A 20,258-nucleotide genomic window follows, 5' to 3' on the forward strand; every position below is an offset into this window, starting at 1 on the left:
TTGATGAAGTACTCTGGGGAGGTGATGTGACTTCGAGCCACAAGGTGCTACTTTAAAATGCGGAGGTCAAGGGATTTTCTGAGTTGGTGACATTCGAGCTGAGAACTAGGTAGCCAACCACTTGAAGATCTGTCGGGGGTGGAGGTGGGGACCGGTTGGGAAGAACAGTCAGAGCGGTGAACTTGCCCAGCACGAAGAACCCCAGCGCCCAGGGCGGCTGCAGCATAATGGGCAAAGGAGACAGTCTTGGGACACGCAGTCCGAGAGGTGACTGGAGACCAGTTACGTAGGGCTGTGTAAACAGGAAAAGACGGTTGATTTTACTCTGTTCCACGGGGGCCAATGGGAGCGTTTTAAACGCAGTGTGCATCTGCTGGATTCTGTTCTGAAGGGTCCCTCTGGCTGCTGGACAGAGGTTGAACTGTTGGGGACAGGGAAAAATGGAGGCCGCACCTTTGAGGGCGCAGTCGTAGTCATCAGGCGGGAGGTGATGGTGGTAGAGATGGGGGATGGGAACAGGTGAGTAGATTGAATACGCTAAGCAGGGAGCGCTGGCTGGACTGCGGGAAGGGTTGTTTGTGGGTGAGCTGGGTAGAGATCGGCCAGGATGGGAGGCCAGGATGGGAGGAGCGAGGTGTTCTTCTTGTTGAAGGAGGAGGTGGCTGGACCCGTCTGGGGATGGGGATGGCGGAGAGGAGGGGTGTGTTTCGGCCCTGTTAAAGTTCAGGCGCCCACTGCATCTGAGCAGAGACATCTCATAGGGAGTGCGGCCAGCATGGGCGCTCGGAAGAGGAAGCCCAGGGTGCCCGGGAGCACGTGGCAGTGGGGGCACCTGGCCTGGCACTGAGAGAGGCCTCGCAGATGACGTGAGACTTGACCTAAAAGCTGAAGGATGGCTCGGATCGGGGAGAGGGGTTGTATGAGATCGTGGACAGAGAAAAGACGTATTTGGCAGTGTTTAGTCTGTGACGTGGTTTGTGTGCATCAGTGACTCTTTGCCAGGATGTAGTGGGGACTCCATTTTAGTGATCAGATTTTGACCTAGCCTTTAGATGACCTGTATTTTGTGCCTCTGAGTTGCTGTGGTGGAGAGGCGAAGGTAGTTCATCTTTTCTTTCTGTTTCTCTCTGTTCGAGAGTAGATACAGATTTATTAAGTTATTTTGGAGAAATGACTGAAATTTGCCTGCCCACAAATAGCTACTGTTAAGACGAAACTTAAGCTGAGTTCTCTGGCCGGAAACGTGAGGGGCCGGGGACGCGGGCCGGGCGTGGCAGCGTCTGCGCTCGTCAGCAGAATACTTGTCCAATAGAAATCGATTTGAGGATACTTTGCCTGGGTTTATTGCTTAAATTATGCATTTAATTCTCGGTAGATAATACATTCATATTGTTCTCATATGAAAACGCATAGTTTCCCCCCAGCCACCTCTCTCATTCCTCCACGCAGCCCTCACAGGCACGCCCTTAGTCTCCCCGCTCCCCGCAGGCTGGGCGTCTTTGTTCACTAAGCAGTACATTTTTGAGATCTTTCCAGATCACCATATAAAAAACTTCCTCATTCTCTTCCATTGTATGCATATAGCAGGATTTATTTCATCAGCCCATTCTTGTTGAACATTTAGATTGTTCTCAGTTTTCATAACTGCAAAATGCTGCGGTAGATAATAGCCTCGTTCGTACATCTGTCTTGTGTGTGTGGGCAAGCATGGCTGTCACATAAATTCATAAGTGCAACGACTAGGTCCAAGGGAATGTGCTTTTATAATTTGACAAGCTCTTCTAAGTTGTCCTTCCTAGATTTGTACCATCTACACGCCCCTTAGCAAATTTTGACAGTACCTGGTTTTCTACACGTTTGCTACCGGAGTGTGCTGTCGAAGTTTGGGATTTGCCAGCCCTGCCAAAGTTTAAAATGCTATCCCTGTAAAGTTATATTTTTTATTTTTCTTGCGATGAGATCGAGCCTTTTTTCATTCTCATTTTCTTCACCCATTTTCCTCTAAAGAAAAGTCTTTTCCTTATCTGAGTGTGGGCATATTTTCTAAATTAGCAATACTAGCCTTCTGTTTGAAATAAAATGTAAATATTTTTTCTTTTTTAATTTGTGTTTTGACTTTGCTTGTTTCACTTTTTCCATGTAGAAATTTTTGATTTTTTAGTGGATGAATTTGTCAGTCTTTTTCAGACTCTTACATCCAGATTTTGGGTGAGAGCTGTGAAGACCTTTCCTGTGCTTAGCTTTTCTTCCAGTATTGTGTCCTTTCACTTTTGAGTGAAGTTTAGGTGTTTGACCTGCTGGGAATTTTATCTCGGGCGAAAGATCAGAGGATGGCTCCTTTTCGCTTGCGCTGTAGGTGCTGCTGGTGGTCACAGCTACAGAGCTCGTATTGGCTGTGACCCGCCTTTCTTTCCCTCGTCCGTGAAATAGAAAACAGTAGAAAAAATGAACAGAGGCCAAGTTGGTTCTTAGAAAAGGCCAACAGAAGTGATCAAGAATTACAGAGAACACTAATGACCAGTGTCGCAAAGGAAAGCGTGGTCACCACATCGGCCTCCAGTGAGCCCGGACCTTGGTTGAAGCTGCTTTCTCGGCCAAGACTTCTGCAGAGGCCGGCAGCTGAGGGCTGTTTGCTGGCAGCATTCAAGAATATGAGCTCTCAGTCCTGAATCCCTCGTTAAGCCCTGCTAGTATTTTATTGCTTAGAGTTCCCTGAGCACATCGCTGTTCTTGCCCAGGTTTTTATTTTTTGTCACGTCTCATTTAGTGTCCTTCCTTCCCCCTTCAGCTAAGGCTTCACGGAACACCTCCTCCAGCCTCCTCGATCTTCTTGCCCATCCTTCGTCACCTTTTCTTCCCCCAGCCCTCTGGTTAGATAAACTTTATTGTTGTGTCTGTAATCCATAACGTGTGTATGTTGTATGTAAGACAGTTTTCTGTAAACGTTTCTGTGTGCGTCTTTCTCCGCTGTTAGAATTTGGGAACACGGCTTGTGACCAGGCCCCAGCACAGTGCTGGAAACACTGGTTTTGAGTGAACGTTCCTGTGGGACAATGTTGTAAGTTTCAAATAGCTGAGTTACACGAGTTAACTTTAGGATCACAATTTTGTATACCTGGCTTGAAATGCATGAATTGCTCTTGTTACAGTTCGATAAGCTACCTAAATTGATGTGAAAATTGTTTTAGAATTTTGACTATTATCCATTATTGTTAGAAATGGTTTACATCGAAATGTTGATCAGGTTGTGGAAGAAAAGGAGTATGTGTTTAGATTTCATTTCTGTGTAAAGCGACCGCGTCTTGTGGTAGTTAATATGCCTCCTCTGGCTGTTATGCTGAAAGCCATACTTATTTTATTTGTTCAGAAGTGATTAAATAAACTGTGATTGTAAAAATATTTAACGTTTAACAGCCACTCTTTTATTACTATATAACCTTGGTTATAAACAGTGTCTTCTTTAGCTCTTAAGCCTTCAGATGCCCCCTGGTAAATATGATTCAGAATTAATTAATAGCACTATTCAATCTTTTTAGTTGTCACAGTGGCACTTTGGAGAAATATGCTTATAATCTTTGCCTGAGGGTTCCCATAAATTGATCTCTGAGTTTGGATGACTGCATCGCCTGACAATGAGGATGTTTTCTTGGTAACCTGAGAGCTCTTGAAAAGTAGATAATCAAGCCAGTATTCATTACCCTGTCTCTGGCATGCGTTTAAATAAAAAGTATGACTTGTCTGTTTCTTTGGTTAATTTTAGCACTAAGCTTCTGACCAAAACAATTTAATGTGTTTTCTGTTTATACGTGAACTTGTAGCTAAATTTCATTTTACCGTTTAAGCTATAAGAAGTATTTTCCTTTCTGAGTTCAGATAAAAGCTATAGTAGGCTCTTTTCTCCAGTTGAAAATGATCAGAAGTAGAACTGGGGGAAAATATTTTGAGTGTTTTAATTTTCTTTTGATTGCTAATAGAACAATAGTATGTGATCTCTCAAAACATTTTAAAATGACAACAAATCAAAAGTTCAGTGAAAAGGAGTGCTTTTATGTATAAGACGCCTACGAAGTGGGTAAGGCCGAGTCTGTTTTACTACGTTTCTAGTAACCAAACTTTTTCCTTCTTTTTTCTTAGGTTCTTGATCATTACAGACCATTTTCTGAAAAGCCCGGAATTGGTGAAAGCCATGTATGCCAAAATGAGCAATCAAGAAAGGTAACCCCAAAAACCAGTGTGGTTTTGAGTATTTAACATTCCATATAGAGTATCCTGTACACGTGACTGAAAAACTGTGTGGTTTCTTAGTTGGCACAAAATCTCTAACTACATGTTTCTGTGTCAGTAATGGTTTTAACTTGGTTGGTTAACATCACGGCTTAGCCACAGCAGGCGGTGATTACCGTGGGGTTGCACAATCCAGGTTGGCGCCATCGTTCAGTAAAGGCGTGTTACGAAACGTTAAGAACAAACTCTTGTACTTACACCACGGTTTTGTAATAGTCATCCGTGCAACAAGGTGTTGCAGCCGTGTGTTTGAAATGTGTCGTTTGTTCACACCACTGGTCTAGCGACCAGGGGTATATACTAACGACGCGTAGGTTCCGGCACACATTTCAGACTGTGACCTCACCATAGCAAGGAGGGCAGTGTCCTCGATTCCTGGGCTCTCCGCCTTGTTGGGATAGAAATCCTCTCTGAGACTGCAGCCGGGTCTTGTACCGTGTTTAGATTCAGCTTCTTGACCTGGAAAATTAGAGGATCGAATAAAAAGATTCACGGTACTCTTTCCATTCCAATAGTATGTGTTTTTCCTTTTCCCGTTAGAAATGTCGTCTTAAGAAAATAAAACTTCTTCGGAAATCTGATGAGCAAAAGCCAATCTAATGATGAAGAGCTTTAAGAAATGTTAATATTTTGATTGTAGTCACAGTTTTCATAACTGTAGTGGTTTTGAAATTCTTATTATTTGGGTTCCAACAATTAAGCTTTATGCACTGCTAGTAGTAGTTTTTAACAAAAAAGTAGTCGTTTTTAACAAAAAAGAAAAGTTTATGCTTCTAACGTCAGTTTAAATACCATGTTTATAAATCCATCGCCCCTCGCCACCATCGCGTACGTATACTTTTATTTCAGAAAAAGAATTATTTGTAGTTTTTGACCTGAAGTAAGTAACATGATAAACGGTGCTATATATTAGTAAATTGCTTTGCAGTAAGGAACACCTGAATATGTAGTTTAATTGTATTTTAATATTCGTTTATATTTTCCATATTTCTATCAAGTGATCTGTTTTTAAACTGACCCATTACCTAACCAACTGAGGATCACAGACTAAACATTTTCTGTTTTTATTAATCAGATAGTTGTAGCCGCTGCTTCATGTGAGTTTCTGCTCAAGGGTTACCTCCTGCTCCTCCTCTGTTTTGCTCTCAAAGGAGATCTGTTGTCATTTCATCACGTAATGTGTTATACGTCGTGCCGTCTGTGTACCTGCTTGCTGGTGCGTGACGCCACGCCAATGACTCTGGACTGCCGGCCGCGTGAGGGCAGGGGCTCACCCGTTCTCACTCTGTGACGCGCGTTTCCCAGGCGGTGCTGGCACACAATAGGCACAAGACAAAAGCTTTGTTAGTTAAAGCGTGAGTAAATGAATGACTGTTTTACTCGCGAGAAGGTCCATTTTAGTACATTGATCACTGTGGCGTCACCTGCTGAATCAGGAACCAGGAGATAGGTGGTCCTTTGCCAGAGTCTCTGAGCCACGCTGCCGCCCTCTTTCTCCAGGTGTCTGTCCTTTATTTGGTGGCAGCCATCATTTTGTAGTTGTCTCCAACGTGAGTGTGCAAGACAAGCCTGTTGTGTATGGCGAGAAATATTAGAACGTCTACTCTTATTTACTTGTCAAAAAAAATAAAGCAGTTAAGCTTTATCGTTTAATATCTAGTTTGACAGTTGTAGGTTCTCTATAAATTCCATATGTTGGCAGTGTGCGATGAAAATTTGTTTATCAGAAAAGCTTGGAAAATACTAAACAGAAGTGTGCCGTCGCCGGGTTATTTGCTCCTGTGGAGCTTCATTCCTTCTTATAATCGAGTTTACATTCAGCCGGCGTCCGTGGTGTGCCGAACGCTGAGAACACCAGAGATGCCCACACACTAGTATTCAAGAAAAGGATGCTGACTTTTAGCAGCATCATTTGTCATGTGGGTGATAGTACTGTTGTCGTTCCGGAGTAACTGTCAAAAGTAATTTTATAGTTCTGATGTCGCGGGGGGGCGGTCGCAGCAGACATATGCTCAAGGCTAAGAGAAGGTCAGAACTCTGGAGGCACAGCAAGGCTGTTCATAGGACAGGAGGTAGGAGAAGGGACTGTAATCCTTGGGCACCAAATATCCAGTTATCATCCTTTTAGGTACAAGGAGGTGTTAAGGTTGTTTTCTAGGATAAGATCTTGCTCTTTTCAAAATGCTTATTTTATATGAGAGTATGTGTGAGTCGGAAATTTAACATTTAATTGACCGCTTCCTAGCCCAGGCAGCCTCGCTCTGGAGTCTGTTCTGATAACTCCTGCACTATGTCACTTAGAGCTGAAAGCCATTAAGTCAGGTGACAGTTGCATTATATGTAAAAAAACCTTTAAACACCCAACAACATACTATAAGAGGACGTATAAATTAAACACCTTTACAAAAAGAGGTACTCACTGTCTTTCGGCTGGTGGTTTGTCTTCTGAGTGTCGAGATGTTTCTCAAATCGATGTCATGTCGAGCATGGTGTTCTTAAATGTCACGATTGGTCAACAAATGTCAGTTCTGTGAATGAATAAAGACCTACGTGATCTAAGCGCTCAGCTTTATTGGGAGATAGATTTTATTGGAGATGGGTCTTTGTGGTTCATATTTCATGTGGTTATATGGCCTCAGCCGGATTTCCAACTGCAGCAAACTTCATTTTCAAGAAAACATCAACCCAGAACATTCTGGCTCGAGATTTGCACCTTTATTTCGTGTGCCTTCTAAATCGCGCATCTACACAGATGGAAGTAATTTAATTATACCAGCGACTTTTGCGATAGATCTGACCACTTAGGTTTAAAGGAAACGGGGCCTTGATCAGAAAGACAGGGTGCTTTGCGTAAGCGAAAACAGAAGGCTGCGAACACTTCGCCCCTCTGTGGTGTTAGTTACGGCAGAGTTTCTTTGAGTTGCTTCCCTTCACTAAGCAGTTGTGACTCCCCGCTCGGAGCGGGGCACTGCGCTGTGTTCCGCAAGGAGATGCCACAGGCACACGGTGCCGACCCTCAGCGATCCTGTAGCCTTTCTGTGAACTTCGCCAGACAGCCGCGGGGCCGGGGGGAGGCCAAATGAGGGTGTCGATAACTGTCCTACGAGGCAGATTTGGTAGATGTCACAGGATGGGAACAAGTACAGTGCCTTAGGGACATAGAGTTGGAGGGAAGGGGGAGATAGCACTTGTGGCCTTTGGGGTAAGTAAAGACTGTGGAAGAAGCAGCGTTGACGCGCCTGTAGGGCGGGCAGGATTTTGCCAGGCACTTCACAGAAAGAGTGTGAACATGTTCTAGTTGAGGGAGTGGGACAGGAATCTGGGGGTGTTTTGGAGAACCCCAGTTTGGGATGAAAGATCCTCGCAGAAGAGCAGTGAGCGTGCTGTGGGCAGGAAGGCCAGGGCTGGGCTTCGTGTTGGTGACGGGAGGTTCGGTTCGTTTAACGAATGTTGATTGAGCGCCTGCTCCGCACGCTAGATGCCAGTCCCCGCCCTCGTGGAGCTCGTTTTCTGGCGAGAGGGACACAAGGCAGAGATGGAAAACGTCGGCTCTGCCACACGGCGGCATGAGACAAGCTGGGAAGGGGACTTACTGGTGGGGTCACCTTACTACTCACAGAGCCACCTGGGATTTAGAGTCCAGGGGTCAGGGGATGACCTGGGAGGGACCGACGCGAACGGGCAGATGAAGGGCCTGATGAGCGCCCGGTGACGGTGTCTGTGCTGACTGTGCTGAGCGGGCCAGGTGGTGTTGGGATGGGAGCTGGGCCTGGCATTGAAAGGACAAGCACACGAGGAGCGTCGGGGTTACCCGTGGAGGCTCTCGCAGCTCTGCGGGGAAATGGAGGCTCTTGGGTTCCCTGTTAACGCCTTTGGGGCACTAACGCATGTATTCTGTGCCCAAGGTTGCGCGTTCACCGATTAATAGGATTTCTTCCCACAGAGCTGGGTAATAATTTCTCTCCTCTGCGCCCGGAATTGTGCTTTGTGCCATCCCCATGAGAGCTGGGAGACGGTCGCTGTGCGTGTCTGTGCTTCGGCCCAGGGGCTCTGCTGGAGAGCCCTGGGTGACCCTGCGGTGCTGTGCAGTGGGGGCCACCCGCCAGGCACCGGAGGCGTGCCCCGCCTGTGGCCCCAGCCTGCCCAGTGCCAGTGTCCCTCTGGGATGGGGGCCGTTCCTCCGAGAAACAAGCACTGTATTCCTTCGGCACCCGCTTGCGGTCCTGGGACGACACGGGGACGGTGAGACACGGGGCGGTGTGGAGGGACCGAGCCACGGGTACCCCGACGCTCCTCGTGCGCTCGTCCTTTCAATGCCGCAGTTGACGCCTTCGCCCTGGCGGTTCGTTTGGGCAGATTTCAGAGTCGGAACCCGCGTGTGTGCTGTGATTCGGGAGGAACGAGAGCCTGCACGCTGACAGCTTTCGGATCCCCTTCCCCAGGGGTATCGTGTTAAACTCGTTCCCCTTGGAAAACAGCTTCGGGAGTTTTGGGGTTCATAGTCTTGTAGTAGCAGCTACCAGCAGAGGTCGCTGTGCCGCCTCCTGCTTCAGATAAGTTACCCAGCCCTTCGGAACTTTGTTCCGTCTGTAAAATGGGGATAATAGTAGCGCCCCCTGTCCCCCGCCCCCCATGGAACTGGAGACTGATGGGGATGAAAGTAAAGCGCTCAGCGCACGGCGTGTGGATCACTCAGAAAACGCGTGTGGCTGTTCCTGTTGCCGTGCTTCTCTGCCATTACTACCGCCATTACTACCGCGTTACTACCACCGCTGTTACTACCACCGCTGTTACTACCACCGCCGCCATTACCGCTGCTATTCCTGCTGCTGCTGTTAATACTACTGTTTTACCACCATTACTGCCACCACTGTTACCATGCTATTACTACCACCGCATTACTACTAGTATTAGTCCACCACCACTGCTCTACACCACTGTTACTACCACAGCTTTTACCCCCATGATTACTATTTCCGTCACTACAATTACTACCACCGCTGTTACTGCTACTGTCCCACTGGTTACTCTGCCACACTTACCACCACTGCGACTGCTGCCGTGCTGTTACTTTTCCACCACCACTGTCAATACCATCACTATTACCACTGCTACTGCTACCACTGTTACTGCTGCCGCTGTTACTACTGCTACTACTACTCTATCACCATTGCTACTGCCACTTTTATTACTGTCACCACTGTTACTGTCAGCACCATCAGCACCACCCCTCCTCCTTCGATGACCTTGACTTCTCCCTCCAGACAGCATCGTCGTTATGTGTGGAAGGCAACATACAGCCGGGGTATTTACTCCTCATTAGGGCCCTGTGAGGCTGTATCCATTAAGGCATTTGCCCTGTGTTACTACGAAGGGAGCGGAGGTGGTACGTGAACTGTTTGTCCGATGCCGAAACCAGCGCTCTTTTTCCGTGCAACGCATGTGCCTTCTTATATCTGGAGTTCACTGAGGGGCCGATGAGATAAATTCAGCAACGGCCGTCTGTCTGCCTGTGTCTGGGTTCACTTGTTGTCCAGGTTAATAAAATTTTTGTCCTCTGTGGCACTCTAGTCAACAAATTCTACGTGCGGAATAGTTCAAATGTAAATTCAGAATTTGTTAGACACGCTAGTCTTTGAATGACAGATATTTTATTTCCAGAATAACAGGATATTATTTCCTGCCCCAGAATGCTCATGAAACTCACTCACCCTTACCCCTTCCTTCTTTCCCCTCACTCCAGTCCTCTGATAAAAAACTTTCAGGATGATACAGGCATGGCTTTTAAAATTGTAGCCTGCATCAATTAAAGCATAACTTTAAAATATAAATTTTGCTACAGAATTTTTTCCTAAAATCCTTCATATGTACATTGCTATCTTTTCTTTTTTTTTTTTTTTGAAACGGGAATTGTAATTTTGATGACAGTGTATGTAACTGTGTAATCAGAAGTGAATTAGAAATAGAGTGTTGATGACACCCAGTGACTGATAGATGAAATTATAGAAGCTTGGCTCTGGATTGAGCGGCTGTGTCTGGTGAGCCTGAGGCAGCCTGAGTGATGATTTCTGGGTTAAAGGAAGCAAGACTTTCATACTGATTGACGGGCAGTAATTTTAGACAACTGGTCTCTGACCTCTTTGACTGGGTCTTTCTTGCTTTTGCATTCTTCACTCCTGAGTGAATAAATCAGTGAGTGAGTAGCGCGTTAGACCACTTGTTTTCTGTTGTGCTTCCGGGGAAGTATTTTGTGTGGTTCCTCCCACGTGGAAGAAGTAAGACCTTCCGCGTTATATCCCGTTTCCCCTGACTGCGGTACATTTCAGTACCCGTGTTTTCTGGCCTGGAAACAGGGATAGCAAATGGAGCGTGCAAGTAAATGATTTTGGAAAAAAATGTCCTACTTGAGTGTGTATTGTATGTGTGATTCCTTTATTTTAAGAGGATGATTTTTGATGGTAGCTAGAGGTAGAGGGAGTTGGAGAGTTAGGGGGGACCTGGTCGGGAGGGCCCTGTACACCAGACTAAAAAATTTGGGACCTACTCCTTCGTAGTGAGAGCCATTAAAAGTTTTTATTGGTACATGGCTTAATGTAAGTAGCATCATTTCATGAAGTGTAATTTATTCTCAGGTGATCATTCAAGCTTGCTTCATATTTTTGTCTTTTAAAGATTCATTTCTGACTTTTCCCGTTTTTTGGGTTAATAATTGCTGTAAGAAAACTGAGGTTTTAGGAGATTTGAAAATCATTAAGGTCTGTGGGTGATTTTTTTTTACCCCCAGACTGATGATCTTTCCCATTAAAATATAGGAAGATATTTTGTAAAACTGGGTCAGTATACTAGTTTTATTTCTTACTTGAAGCAGGAAACAGTTCCTATTTTTCTTTCAGTAAGAAATGCTTCATACCTAATGTAAGTGTATTTTCTCCCATTTGCTAAGCATTTTAGGTGTTCATACCCTTTTTGATACAGAAATAAATACAATTTATATGTATGATCCCGATCAAAATACTATTTTGAGGAGCGTTCTGCTTAATTTATGCTGGATAGGTTGCCTTGTTTATGATTCGTTTTTCCTGGATGAAGGAAAGAGGTTGTTGAATAGAAATATTTACTTGGTAATTTAAATATTAACGTAAAAAAATGGCAGATTTGTGTTTTAGTAAACTAAATGATGAAACAGCAACAAGGCCAACCTCGGCAAGGAAGCCAGCGTAATGCGCGCTCATGCTGCCTGGCCCAGGAGTCGGAGACGCAGTCTGCGTTTGCGCCCTGATTCGGCGGCTCAGGGTGTCTGATCCTGGGCAAGTAGGCGAATCACCCGACTCGACTTTCCTGGGAGGCTGATGACAGTACCCGCCTCGTAGAGTTCTCGATTAAATGAGAAAACGTGTAGAATGCTTAGCTCATTAGTAAGTAGTTAATCAATGTTAGCCCGCTTAACTTTGCTAGTATTATTGTAGATTATTATAAAACTTAAACTGACAGCATTTCTGAAATGTTGAATTATTTCAGTGCTCAAAGTAATGGATATGAAAGATGCTCGTTTCTGTAGCTATGTTACATCAAAGAAATGAAGATTTTTAAAAAGCAGGTAATTGATGATGATGAATTTTATTCACAAAAATATTTTTTTCTCCAAGCTAGACATTATAAGCAAGTAAAGGAAAGTCACAATAAAAATATTCTCTTAAAATGGTCTCTGTAAGTGTTTTTAGCATTGTAGAATTTCATTATTGCATGTTCACGTAAAATCCTTTGTGTTTTGCAGGGTTACGCTGTTAGACATTATAATAGCCAAAGTGATGGCTGATGAGCCCCTAACCAAGGAGGAAATCCCTGTGTTTCTGAGCCATGCCGAGCTGTTTGCGAGCACTTTCGTGGATCAGTGCAGGCTCGTGCTGAAATTGACCTCCGAGCAGTATACTGACGATGAGGTAAGGAGAGAGAGTTCATAACCGATGATGAGAGAGGAACAGATTTTCTAACTTAGCTCGATCCGCTGTGAGAATCCTTTTTTTAAAACGTTTAAAAAAATAGACGGCGTAAGTCATGTATCTGCTGTAGCTTGAATGTTTGTGCCCTCCTCCCCCTCGTACATGTGTTGAAAACCTAACTAATGCCCAAAGCGATGGCGTTAGGAGGTGGGGCCTTTGGGAGGTGATGAGGTCATGAGGGTGGGCCCCTCATGAATGGGGTCAGCGCCCTTATAAAAGAGGCCCCAGAAAGATCCCCTGTGCAAACACAGCAAGAAGCGGGCCCGCTGCAGTGTGGAAGAGGTCTTCGCCCAGCCCATCATGCTGGTGCCCAGACCTTGGACTTTCAGCCTCTGGAGCGGCAAGAAAGAAACTTCAGTTGTTTATATGCCACCTGTTTGTGCTGTTTCTGTCAGAGCGCTTTGAATGGACTGAGACAGTACCCTAAAACAAGTACCCTTGTTTTACAGCAGTTAAGAAAGTGCTCTCGTTCACTACCATTCAGAGTTAATGCCCAAACCGGCCCAGCGAATACATTTGTCTGGGCAGATAACGTCAAGTGCGTGTGTGCGTACATAACGCGCGTGCACACGCAAACATATTCACAACGAAATCTTTCTGTGCCACCTTTTTGTAAGTTCCTGATTTTTCTTCTGAATGTAAACTCCATGAGGGCAGAAGTTTTGACTGTTAAGTTCATAGTACTGTGTACGTAGTGGCACTTAGCAAATATTTCCTGAATGAATAAACAAACAGTACTTTCTGAATGTCTTTTTAAAATGCCAGGGTAACGTTCTGATTAAAGAATGTTTTTTTTTCAACGCCTACAGCACCTGATAGTCAGAGGTGGTCTCCCATCCAAGTACTAACCAGGCCTGACCCTGCTTAGTTTCCAAGATCAAACGGGATCGGGCACGTTCAGAGTGGCATGGCCGTAGACTGAGTAAAGAATTTATCCTCATTTATGTGTCCAGCTCCCCGTAGTTGGACATTTAGGGTGTTCTTTCTTCTGTTTGTTATAAATGTGCCTTTGGGGTTATAGCTTTGTACATTTCCATACTTGCTGACCTGGGACACAGTCTCCGAAGTGGCGTTGCTGGGTGTGTGGTTATGTCCGGTTTTGAAGCTTTTGTTGCACATTTCTAAATTTCCTTCCAGAGCGTTCGTTTCTTCTGTCCGTTACAGGAGGTCCCCGTCTGGCCACCATCCGGTTAGCTCCTTCGGGTGTGTTTTATCCTCCTCATGCCTAGCCTGGATCACTCAGGTCTTCGCTTTATTAAACTAGCCAATACTAATTCTGTCTCCTTCCTCTTCGCTTCAGAAATTCTCTTTATTTTTATCTAAGAAATTCTCTGTTCTTATCTATTCCTTCTGCCTTCCCTTCTGTCTTAAAGATGGAATTGTTCTTTCTTCTGAATACTACTGAGCAGTAAAAAGGAGTATATTTCTGAGACCAAAACGGAGACAAGTCTCAAGCATACTGACCAGAAGAAGCCGGACAGATGGGAGAATGTACCGTGTGACTCCATTTCTGTGGGACTCTGTAGCAGGCACAACTTAGCGACAGCGACAGAGCAGATCCGATGTCACCTGGGGCTGGAAGTGGAGAGGTGGGGTTGATTGCAGAGGGACATGGGGGACCGTCTTGGTAATGGAAATGTTATACGTGGCTGTGTACGTTGACGCCGCTCAGGACCATACAATTAAGAGCATGTGTCTTATTGCGTGTACATTATATCTCAATAAAGTTGACTTAAACATGTTCAGAAACACCGTAGAGACACATTTCTGTGCTGATGGGAACGATGACTAGAGGGAACCACTGGCAAATAGGTGGGACCAAGTGAGGGGGTTGTCCTCTGGCGGGACCTCTGCTGTCTCTAGATGGGACGGTGGCGGATGTGGACGCTGTCCCGTAGCATTTCCTGGGCTTGCGTGTGACCCATGAGCTTGGTAACCCCTGTGACGACTGGAGGCCGTGACTGTGCCTGTTCTCTCATGAAGGTGTTTTTCCTTCTTTGTGAATGTGCTTTTTTCAAGGTTACTCTGTTACTGATTTTCTGAGACCGTGTTCGGTCTCGCGGTAGAGCTGACGTTTTAATTCTCCTTTTCTGTGCCGGGAGCCCAGACGTCTGCTCACGGGCCTGGCCGAGTTCCTGCCGGAGGTGGGTTTGCCTCTGCTTCCAGCAGGAGGAGCAGTGAGCTCTGCTTCAAAGTTTTAAAAATGAATTCTCTAGGAGATGGAAAAGGAAGTAAAACTTAGTATTCGTTAAATTACAGCTTTAAACTTTTTCAAGGTACTTGTATTTATAGTATAGGTGATTTTAATATTATAATAAGAAATTACCCGATGCAACTTTATATTTAGGAAATTTCTGTATATTATATATTAAAAGATAGAAAATTACAGAGTTTTCTTTTGAAAAGCCCAGTAGTTGTCTTTTTGAAAATTTATTGATCTATACACTCATGACTCGTACATATTAATGTATGTGCATTGTCCTTTAAGTCGGAAGTTTAACTCCCCAGCTAGTCTGCTAGCAAACCACTGCATTTATTACCTTTTTGTCGTATTTTTCGGACAGGATTATCTAATAAAGTTCTCTCAATGCTGTGACCGAAAAATCAGAATGAAAATAGTCATTTTTATAGCATCTGTTTTTTAATATATGTACTTGTTTGGCTTTAAAATCATGAGGTTTCATTCATTTGTTCCTTCGTAAAAATAGTTTTATGATCTTTATCAATATACGTTTTTCTGCCTTGGTATAGTATTGGTACTTGTTTCCAATTTTTGATACGTTTTTTGTCAGTTCTGGTATGCTTAATCCTTAAGATTTAAGAGTCATTTTAGTTTTATTTTGGGTCTCAGTATTATCACTTGTAGTGAGCCTTGCTTTTCTTCTGAAAGTTAAAAAAAACGTCTTTAGTTTTCTTTTTGTATTCGTATATGATGACAGTTATCTTCAGGTCGTGGGTTTTTCATTCTGTTTCATTCTTTGCATCCACAGCTTAAGTCATGGTGCTCGTTATGCAGCAGGTGTTTAATACATATTTGTGGAATAAGTTAGTCTTTCATTCCATATACCGATAAGGGATTAAATGTTTGTATTAAGCAAATATATTGGTTTTGTCGTTTAAAAAAATAATTCAAGCCAATGAAGTCAATGATACAAAAAGTTAGGAAGTCTTTCATGCCTAGTCTTCATGTTTTCTACAGATATATCAGCATCTACTTTTTTCTTTTTCTTCCAAAGCTTTTTTGTATATACACACCTAAACACTTTTTAACCTTTTTTTTAAACAATAGTACACATTGTTTTTCAGCTTGCTTTTTTTTACTTACTATGACATATCTGTGTATCTTTCCATTTAACACGTGTGTGTTCATCTTACTCTTTTTAGTAGTCGAATAGTATTTTGCTGTAGAGATGCATCATAGTTTTTGCTTTGTTCTCTATAGGCAGACATTTTATTTGCTTCCAGGTTTGTTATTTTAAAAACCTTTACAAATACTGTTTTGGTGAACATACTCGTATAAATATCTTTGCAATTTTGGATGAGTAAATCTGGGTTTATAAATTCTTGGAAGTTGAATTGCTGACTCAGAGACTATGTTTATTTAAAATTTTTAGAAATATTTCGAAATGATGCACCAGTAGAACACCAGAGTGTGTAGGCCTACAACCCTCCTCTCTTTGACATTTTTTTAATATGTTAATTTGTTTTTCATATTAGGTTTCCTTTTAAAAATAGTTATTAATGAACATTTTTAGAAAATCTGTTATATATTTTTAGAAACTTTTTTCTCATAATTTTTTATTTGAATTGATTTATGGTATTCTTAGCCTTCTAGAATTTTGTTTGTTTTTAATCTAGTTTTATTTTATCCTTACGGTTTCTGACACCTTTTTACATATTTAGTAAAACCTTCTCCATTTAGGTTGTGGAAATATAAACCTTTATGTTCTAGTTTTTTTAACACATTGTCCACATTTTTGATTAACCTAGAATTTATTTTTGAGTAAGGAATGAAGATACAGCCACGTGAATTATTTATGTCTGTTTCTAAGATTATGTAATCTTTGGTGATTGCTTGAGTTTGGATCTTGATTTCTTCTGTTACTAGTGTATGCTTTTGGAAAGTTACTTATCCTCTCTGTGCCCTGGTTTCTTTACCTGTAAAATGCATTGTATTTTAATACAAGAATCTAGTACACTTACTAGGAAGTAGCTAACGTTCCCTAAACGTTAGCTTTAATTACTGTAGGATACCATTTAGTGAATAAGAGCATCCTTTCCACTTAATACCTATCATATTTTAAATTCTGATGTATTTTTGGATTTCCAGCTTTTTACACAGGGAAGAGATAAGATTAACAAATGGCAAAGGATTCAGAACCGCACCTGTGTGTGCAATAAAAGGCTGCAAAAGTGAACTTAAATTTCAATAGACACAGACATGCTGTGCACGAGGCAGTTGGTTAGATGCATTTCTACCAGCTGCAAGTAATCTGCATTTCTGTGGACAGGAACCATTCGCATTATTATTTTTCTACAACTTACGATGTTGTAAAATAGCTCAAAGACACTAAAGCGTGACGCTACCCCCGATAGATGATCTAGACAGGATCATTTCAAAATCCTGTTGCTTTGATTTGTCTTTTTTCTTTTTTTTCTTACCCCTTAGTGCCTGGGCGAATATAGTTTTATGATACTTATAAATATCAGAAGGGCATGTGACTCATTACTCTTTAATTTTTAAGGTAATAATTTTTCCTGGCAGTTATTTCATTATTATATTCCAGATTCTCGTTAGGAATAGTTTATTAATGAAAGGATCTTAATGATTAGAATTGGGGATGTGTTAGGTAGAGATGGATTAAGTTTCTTTTGGGTTCATTTTAGTTAACATCAGAATTTAGGAGCTGGAAGGAAATTTGGGGTCGTCTCTTCCACCCCTGTACCACCCACCCATTACCATGCTTGTTGCGTCCACACCTGTTCCCACGCCAGTCGCCCTGGACCGAGAAGGGCCCCAGTGTATTTCATCAGTTAATATTTTATACACATGTGTCTAAAAGATAAGGAATTCTCACACTCTCACACATAGGAAAAATACATTTAGCGCATCCAAAAAAAAACGTTAGTATTAAATAGTATTTACATTATCCTGGTTGTCTTTTTTTTTTTTTTTCCAAGTTTATTTCTTTGAATTGATACAAATAAAGGCCATGCATTGCAACTGGTCAGTGTGTCTCAGGTCTCTTTGGGGGTATAGGTTCCCTTTCCTCCTCCTCCCCCTCTCCTTTTTTTGTCCTTTGCTAGTTATTTGTAGAAGAAATTGGGTTGCTTTACTGGTAGAGGTTTCTGCAGCTTGGATTTTGATGAATATATCTCCGTGGTGGTGTTTAACATATTCTTTTCCTTGAATTTCCTGTGAATGACAATTAGTTCCAGAGGCTTATTCAGATTCGGGTTAATTGGTTTTTTTTTTTTTTTTTTTTGTCCCAGTAACATCTTATTGTTGGTGATAATACACTTCATCACAAGGCTCATAATGTCTGGTGGTCTCTCTTTGTGATGTTAGCAAGTGTTAATGATTATTACCTAGCTTCATCAGCTCCTTAGGGATTTCAAAATAATAGTATTTTGAGTGTATCATTCATTTTTTTATTTATTAGCTGCAATGTTTTATAAAGAGAATCTCCCTTTAATCAACTCTTGGGTCATACAAGGTACATTTGGATCCTGGTCCCCTCCCTTGATTACCAGTCTTCAAAGTAATGAATTGGTTTTGTGGTATCATCCAGAGATGATGAGTGACTTGTTTGTTTTAATTATTATGAAGTCATGGCTTTAAAACCACTTGATTTATTTTCAGTTACTGCAGCTCTTAATACTTCCTGATGTCCTAATGTGCCCTTGCTGGGAGGGGGGGGCGGGGGCTCTTCAGGCTGTTTCTGATTTCTTCTGACATGACCCTAATAGTCTCTGATGACTCCTTTGCTGTCTGGGGTGACAGGATGTTCAGGATCAACTTGTATACATCTGCCCAGACTTAGAACCAATCATCCACTTCTTGAAGGAGAAGTGGTTTCGAGAGATGACAGTCTGGGCAAAAAGCCGTTTAACCAAAGAGGATGCCAAAGCCAGGTACATAATGGATTTGCTCAAGAGTCTTTTAAACATGGTTCTGATTTCGGACGTCTTACCTAGATGTTTTCTGTTAACTTTTTAACTAGCAAGTGAAACAATAAAGTTAAAGATACAAGACATTAAAAATGCGTTTTGTTTCCTGCTATTTATTTTGAAATTTCAGAATGCTGTATTAAAATAGTTTCTTCAAATATCCTAATTGGAGAACAATAAATACACACTTAGAATTAACAAAAGGAAGTATTTATTTTTCTTTGAAGAATATCATCTTTATGACCTAAATTTATAGCATCTACCACAATTTGTGGTAGATAATACCACAAATAATGTATACTTTAAAAACGAAGTTTAAAATCTGTATAAAAATTGCATTTATAAACTTTTTTTTGACTAATGCTATGCAGTTGGTAGTTCTTGATCACATAGTCTATTTGATAATAAATCATTTAGTAGTTACATGAGCTAACATTTTCAAATAATACATTTTGCATCCAATGAGATATTGTATATAGATTTATGTTTACCCAGAAATAATGCAAGTGCTTGTAGCCAGAGTTGTTTCAACCATAACATTTTGCAGGATTCCTGTGGACCAGAAATTAATGTATTTCGTGGGGTATTTGTATCTTTAAAGTAGAATTTGCTTGCTCGGAACGCTTTAAAAAGGAAGTATTTGCATAAATGTTATGTGTATAGCTAGTAATTTTGAACATTTATTCCACTGTTGGAAGGTATTTTTGCTTGAATAAGAACTTTTCTGATTCTTTGCTCTACAAAGACACATAATGACACGTAGTCTTGCATTCTCAATGGTGATGTCTGCTGTTCGTGCAAAGGACTGTTCGTGTGCATCTTTAGTACTTCCGTTTTGTTCTCGACAGCTTTGTCTCTTTAGATGTCTTAGAAGCCCTGACTCTTTGATACTTAGAGAAACGTTTCATTCTCTTACAGGTATTGATAATAGCCAAATCATTTAGCTCGACTCAAAATCTTGTTTCCTTTTGTTTTCAGGAGGCTCTGGCTACCATCAGGCTGCTGGACGTCCTGTGTGAGATGAGTGTTCACGGCGACCTGCTCGGCTACCTGCAGGCGTACCCTGGCTTGCTGGACAGAGTAGTCGGTGAGTTGGGAGACCACACGTTGTTATTTTTAACTGAGAAACCTTTGACTTGTAATGCTATCAAGTCCAAATACAGATCCGTAATTTTCAGGGTATCGGTATATTTTTGAGATCGTTTAGAATGTGTTTTTTCTTGAGAGGAATTCTGGCGTTTTGGTAGCAGCTGAGGCGTTTGCTGCTTACCTGTTGTTTAACTCGGGTGCCTGATCAGCGTGCGATGGTATGATGCCTGGTGCACAAGGCGCATGTCGTGGGGACGCCATCAGTAGTGGCTGTGATGGCGATGGTGGGGTTCGGTGATGGGTTTCGATGATGATGGTGTCCATTTTTATATTACTATAGTTTCACCAAATTTGTTAGTAAATTTTTCCTAATTACATTGATGGGGCGGGGCCCAAAGGATAGTGCCTTACACATAGTAATTATGTATTCGATTCTTATAAGAAAATTGTTTTTAAATAGGAAGGCAGTGCGGGAAATAGTACCATCTTTGCTAAAAAACTGCTTGCAAAATAATTCAGGTACAACCTGTGCCTTGTGATTCGCCGTGCTTAAGGTGTTGCTTTTTTTTTTCTTTTAAAAAGATTATATTTATTCTGGGGATTCATATGCCAAGAAGGACGAATTTGTGTCTAGATGGGTAGGTGAGTTAGCGGTGGGCTGTAGAGGGTAGTGATAGTTAGAATCTCACATCAGTGTTTTATTTTTCAATACAG

At 42.2% G+C, this 20,258-nt stretch overlaps 1 protein-coding gene and 1 pseudogene across 1 annotated transcript in view; one reads left to right on the forward strand and one right to left on the reverse strand.

Annotated features, from left to right (window-relative positions):
• ATXN10 (ataxin 10) overlaps positions 1-20,258 on the forward strand; it is a 130,778-nt gene that overhangs the window by 18,626 nt on the left and 91,894 nt on the right. Inside the window, exons 4-6 of the mRNA XM_023520342.1 lie at positions 4,135-4,215; positions 12,059-12,224; positions 19,434-19,542. Of these exons, the coding sequence (XP_023376110.1) occupies positions 4,135-4,215; positions 12,059-12,224; positions 19,434-19,542 (356 nt within the window). The remainder of the gene's footprint in view (positions 1-4,134; positions 4,216-12,058; positions 12,225-19,433; positions 19,543-20,258) is intronic.
• On the reverse strand, positions 13,085-13,203 carry LOC111729357 (annotated as a pseudogene).

This window comes from Pteropus vampyrus, unplaced genomic scaffold (genome assembly GCF_000151845.1).
Source record: "Pteropus vampyrus isolate Shadow unplaced genomic scaffold, Pvam_2.0 Scaffold257, whole genome shotgun sequence".
NCBI lineage: Eukaryota > Metazoa > Chordata > Mammalia > Chiroptera > Pteropodidae > Pteropus > Pteropus vampyrus.